Source organism: Gadus macrocephalus, chromosome 14, assembly GCF_031168955.1.
Source record: "Gadus macrocephalus chromosome 14, ASM3116895v1".
NCBI lineage: Eukaryota > Metazoa > Chordata > Actinopteri > Gadiformes > Gadidae > Gadus > Gadus macrocephalus.
Window position 1 is genome coordinate 23,029,820 of NC_082395.1, and position 5,704 is coordinate 23,035,523.

A 5,704-nucleotide genomic window follows, 5' to 3' on the forward strand; every position below is an offset into this window, starting at 1 on the left:
TTGGTGGGGGGACGTGGTGGTGGGGGTGGTGGGGGGACGTGGTGGTGTTGGTGGGGGGACGTGGTGGTGGGGGTGGTGGGGGACGTGGTGGTGTTGGTGGGGGTGGTGGTGGTGGGGGTGCTGCGGGTAGGGGTGATGGTGGTACTGGGGTCGGGGGTGATCGTGTTTGTGGTGGTGCTGGTGATGGAGGTGGTGGTGGTGATGGTGGTGGGGGTGGTGGTGGTGGGGGTGGTGGGGGTGGTGTGGTGGTGCTGGCGGAGGGGGTGATCGTGTTTGTGGTGGTGCTGGTGGTGGTGATGGAGGTGGTGGTGATGATGGTGGTGGGGGCGGTGTGGTGGTGCTGGCGGAGGGGGTGATCGTGTTTGTGGTGCTGGTGATGGTGGTGGTGGTGGTGGAGCCTGGGGAGGGATGCAAGGCCTGGAAGGAAGCAAGGCTTGGCTCTGCTACTGTTGCCATGGCCGCAGATGCAGGACGATCCAACGTCACCTGACCCCTGGGAGACGCAGGCAGGGGCCAGTGGCCTACTAACCGGCCAGCAGAGTTTCAGGTTCAGTCAGAGTCTGTCCCCTGACTTTTGCTCCAATTACACACAGAGAGGTTTCTGATTTGAGTCATCAGTGCCTCAAATCGGGGACCTGTTTTGCTAATAAGCTAATCTTGTTTGTTGGATTTAAATATAGAGGGAATCTGCAGGTTGCATATCTTCCTCATGCAGATCAGTTCCTGACATTGACCTCCACAGCTGTGCTCATGCACTGGTTTCCCTCCTTCCTCAACCCTCATACCTCAACCGTCAGGCCTGTTCAAAAGGCATTCGTATCTACCCCTCTTATGCACTTATTGTGTGTTGTACGTCCTTGCACTTAAAAATAGCACTAAGCATTGTGTAGCATCTTATCCTACCTATCTCTGTTGTGTACGGGGAATGGGTTAACCTAGTGATTGTTCTGTGAACATCCTACTGTACAGACAGAGATATATTGTTGTTTCTCTTCTTCGGACAAATGTACTTCATAAGTTGTAAGTCGCTTTGAATAAAGCGTCTGCTAAACACCCTGAATGTAAAATGTACTTGAATGCCTCGTCATATCATGCCATGTCATGATTTGTATGTTCTTACTTCAGTGACCAAATGTACACTAGCAGTGGCTGTTCCTGGATCTGTAGCGGATCTTAATGACGTTTTTGTATCTAACGCTTGTGAACAGCATTGTAACGGCATGTCCGTTTCTGTGTATTTACATAAGCTCTGTGTTTGTCTTTAATTGATCATCTCTGCAGAGGAAACCACTGTTGTTTAGGAATAACACCGAATGATTCAGTGGGTTATGACAGGCCAGACTCATACGTCGTCCTGTCCCGGGTCTGTCTGCTGACGTTCCCCAGAGGACACTGAACATAAACACGCAGCGCTGAGTGGAACAAAATGGTTGAGTCCTGCCCAAGCACCGGTCCTTACACACGATGCTGGCCAGATCTCAACACCACACAGGGATTACTTATCACTTAATACTCATCCTGTATGCCTCTGTATGGTCTGTCTACAGAGTTAAGCCAGCCGTTCGATACGGATTGTTAATACATTAGTTTATATCAGGCTGGACATGATGTAAACTCAAGACAAGACACGCTGTTGTGCATACGCAGCGAGGAATGTAGGGTAAAATATCCTTGCCAAACAACTATTATCTGTAACACAAGAGTGAAACAGTAATCTACCACTGATAATTCACCGTTCATCAAACTCATGCTCCTGTAACCGCACAACCGAGTAGAGCTGTCAAGCGATTAAAATATTTATCGTGATTAATCGCATTAATGTCATAGTTAACTCACGATTAATCGCGATTAATCGCAAATTATTTTTCTATGCTAAATATCCCTTGATTTTTTTGTCCCATAATTCTTCTCATTTTAATCTCTTATCAACATGGTGAAGTGCATCGGCTTGCCTTGTGCAAATGATTTTTTATTGATAACAACATTGGCATATACTGATCAAAACAGGACGATACAAAAAAGAGCCTATAGTGCAATTAAACGACTGCTTTGAACAAATGTAATTTGAACATAGCAGTCAGGCTACTGCTTCTTTGTTTTGAGCCAAAAAAAAAAAAAAAAAAAAAAAAGATTATTATTTTTTTTTTTATAAAATAATTACGTTAAAGGCACCCAGTGCAACTTTATGTAAACATTCAATGAAAAATAAACATTCAATTTCTAGTCTTTTTTACACGTAGTAAGTTTCAATAACTCCATACCATTACATATCGACATTCAAGGAGCAAAGATGAGACGTCGTTGTGTGGTGAGAACTGATAGAAAATCGTAAACAACAACAATTGCCGGTGGGGAGAAGCCATTTTCCATTGACTGGAAGCCTGCTTTATTTATTGTAGGTTACAAAAAATAAAGAAAATGGCGGCATTGTTGTTGTTATCGATTTTGTATCAGTTCTCACCACACAACGACGTCTTTGCTGCTTAAATGTCGGTATGTAATGGTATGGAGTTATTGAAACTTACTACGTGTAAAAAAGACTAGAAATTGAATGTTTATTTTTTAAGCCTCGAAAGTTGCACTGGGTGCCTTAATCGCGCGATAACATTTTTAACGCCGTTAAATTTGGTTTGCGTTAACGCCGTTAATAACGCGTTTAACTGACAGCTCTAATTCTGAGCAATCTTTGTGGCAATGAAAGTAAACAGACAAAGCACAACATTATGCAGGGATTAAATCTGTAATTCTGACTTCAACAGAAATTAAATACACATCTAATGAGAGGGAGGGAGACCATGGAAAAGAATGAGCAGAATCAGTGTTTGTTTGAAACCACTCGCGAACCAGGAATAGAGTCCTGCTGCCACTCCTCCAGCAGGGGGCAGCAAACTGGCCTCTGCGTCAGACATCCCCGACCAACAGCGACCGCGTATTCGCGTATGTAACAGAGTCGTCCGCGGGAGAATATCCTCGAGAATATCCCTCACATGAATTAAGGCTTAATGAGATGGCACTTAACCGCATGGTCAAACCACTAACTTCTTGACGAGCCGGCGGCCGAAGCTTGCACTTGTGACATCAACCCAAATAGGATTAGAGACGACTGCACCAAGAAAGCTGACATTGTAATTAGCAGCACATACAAATATGTTATTACCAGAATAAAGGATATTATCCTGAAGCTGAAAGACAGTGTGTGTGAGTGTGTGTGTGAGTGGGTGTGTGAGTGGGTGTGTGAGCGTGTGTCTGCATGTGTGACGTGATTAAGTTTTACTCTGTTGAACCCGAGAGGTCAGGAGAAGGTCATACTTCATCATGGAGCCTCTGTCTGCATGTAGCCAAGCTCACAGGCTCTGCTGCCCAGCGCAGGGCCCCATCCCTGGGCCCACTGCCTAACCCAGCCCCCTGTCACGGGCCTTACGCCTGACCCAGGGGGGCCTCACAGGGCAGTCCTCGCTGCTGTCACCCCGGGACCAGAGCTGCTGGGCTGCAGGGGCCGTGGCCTCTGAGTGCCACAGCCCCCGTACCCCCTCGCCCCTCCACACACACACACACACACACACACACACACACACACACACACACACACACACACACACACACATGCATGGGTGATGACCGGGGGGGGCACCATGTAGGGGGCCAGGGTGTTTAGAGGCATCGTTTGAAATGACTGCATGTGACATGTTGTTCCACACACCCCTGAGTCGTATAATCCCTAGTTGCGTGTGTGTGTGCATGTGTATGTGTGTTTGGGTCTCTGTGTATGTGTGTGTGTGTGTGTGTGTGTGCTGTGTCTGTGTGTGTGTGTGTGTGTGTGTGTGTGTGTGTGTGTGTGTGTGTGTGTGTGTGTGTGTGTGATGTATGTTTTGCTGTGCATCGCCTCTGCCTAATAAGCCGTGTTCTCTGAAGGTCAGCGCGTGACGCTGCGATGAAGCAGAGGTCAAAGGGCGGGGAGCAGAACCCTCAGCAGCACTGTCTAACCCAGGTTGTCTCCGGGTTAGACAGTCCCTCACACAGAGGGAGGGTCCACGGAGGGTCCACGGACTCCAACGCCGTGGACCAGGAGGGTCTGAGAACGAGGGGTAGTGAGCCGGAGGTGATTCATTCACGTAGCTTCACATTCTACACAACAGTGTCCACATCCTGTTCCGACAGATGAAAATAACAAGTCCACGGCGGCATGTGGGGCGGCGTGTGGGTGAGGAGGCATTGGATTGGCTGGCAACCAAAACGTTGCTAGTTCGGATTCCGGCTCCCCCTAGCCCGACACCTAGCCCTAGAGTGTCGAGGTATCCCTGTGCGAGACGCCTCACCCTGACTGCTCCTGACGAGCTGGCTGTCGCCGTGCATGGTCGACTCCGCCGTTGGTGTGTGAATTTGTGCATGAATGGGTGAATGTTTGGCAATATTGAAGATCGTTTTGAGTGGCCACTGGGTTAGACAAGCACGGTTTACATGCAGTCCGTTTACCATTTTACAGTTCACCCAAACGGTCAAAGCGATTCAAAATGTATTACTCAGTCTGAGGTCCAATGAGCATCAGTGGTTCCGGGGCAGACAGAGGGAACATCACATTCAGACCTGGATACCCGCAGTGAGGGTCACATCATGCCAGCTCACGCTGAACGCCGTCTTGTGTTCGCCCTGTCGGCCGTGCGACCTTGTGGTCCTAGCTGTCACTGTTCACTTGAGGCCTGCGCCGTGACACCACAGGGAGGAGGAGTTCCTTTACTATGAAATGCAACGACACAACCATTTTAATATAACTATCTGGGCGGCTTAGCTCAGGATGTAGAGTAGGTTGACTTTTAACCGGAAGGTTGCTAGATCTATCCCTGGCTTGTCCCTAAGCAAGACACCTCACCCTTACTTCTCGCCTTGCAATTGTGTCAATCTGTATGAATCGTTAAAAGACGCTTTGGATAAAGGCGTCTGCTAAATGCCCTAAATGTAAATGTAACTAAAGGTATACTGCACGACCTAATTAATGACTTAACCATACGGCTCACGGAGTGCAGAGTGTAACTGAACAGACACATCAGGGTAACATTTTCCCCCTTAATTAATTAAAGGTGAACACATTCGGAGGAGCGAAACGCACGAGAGGACCGATGCTCCCTGGGCGATGGAAGCAGCTGCGCGGCGCGCGGCGCGCGCTGTTTTACGCATTGAGTTGGGAAGGGCTTCGCGCTGCATAGGAGCCAAACGCACGAGAGGAGCGTCGCTCACTGGGCGCTTCAGCACTCATGCGTAAAACAGCGCGCGGCGCGCGGCGCTTCACCGCTCATGCGTAAAACAGCGCATGGCGCACGGGAGCTGGACGGAGCACGTGCCCGATATGGCGCGCATCATGTTTATACGACTCTCTACTTAACAACACAAGCCCCAACACGTCCCCATGCATGCGTACTACTCGGTAAGACGTGCGGTTTTGGTTCCTTACTTCTCTTCCTCCAACTGTTGCTGGTACTGCTCGGAACTCCTCCTGCGTCATGCCCTGAGCGGCGGCTTCGGTCTTCTCCCCCCCTTCCGCCTTCTCCTCCGTCAGCCCGCCGGTCAGGGTCTTCAGCTGCCCCCCCACCATGCTCTTAACCATGAACGCCATCGTTCTTCTCCCTCGCGGCCGAGTGGCTCCTGGAACCGGGTAAAGGTTTGACGCGCTCCGTGCGTAAAAGTGGTAAACCGTCCGAATTCCCTCCAA

At 49.3% G+C, this 5,704-nt stretch overlaps 1 protein-coding gene across 1 annotated transcript in view; it reads right to left on the reverse strand.

Annotated features, from left to right (window-relative positions):
* cplx3b (complexin 3b) overlaps positions 1 to 5,693 on the reverse strand; it is a 9,806-nt gene extending 4,113 nt beyond the window's left edge. Inside the window, 2 exon segments of the mRNA XM_060071456.1 lie at positions 5,447 to 5,478; positions 5,480 to 5,693. Coding sequence (XP_059927439.1) covers positions 5,447 to 5,478; positions 5,480 to 5,608 — 161 coding nt within the window. The 5' untranslated portion in view covers positions 5,609 to 5,693.
* Positions 5,694 to 5,704: the final 11 nt, after the last annotated feature.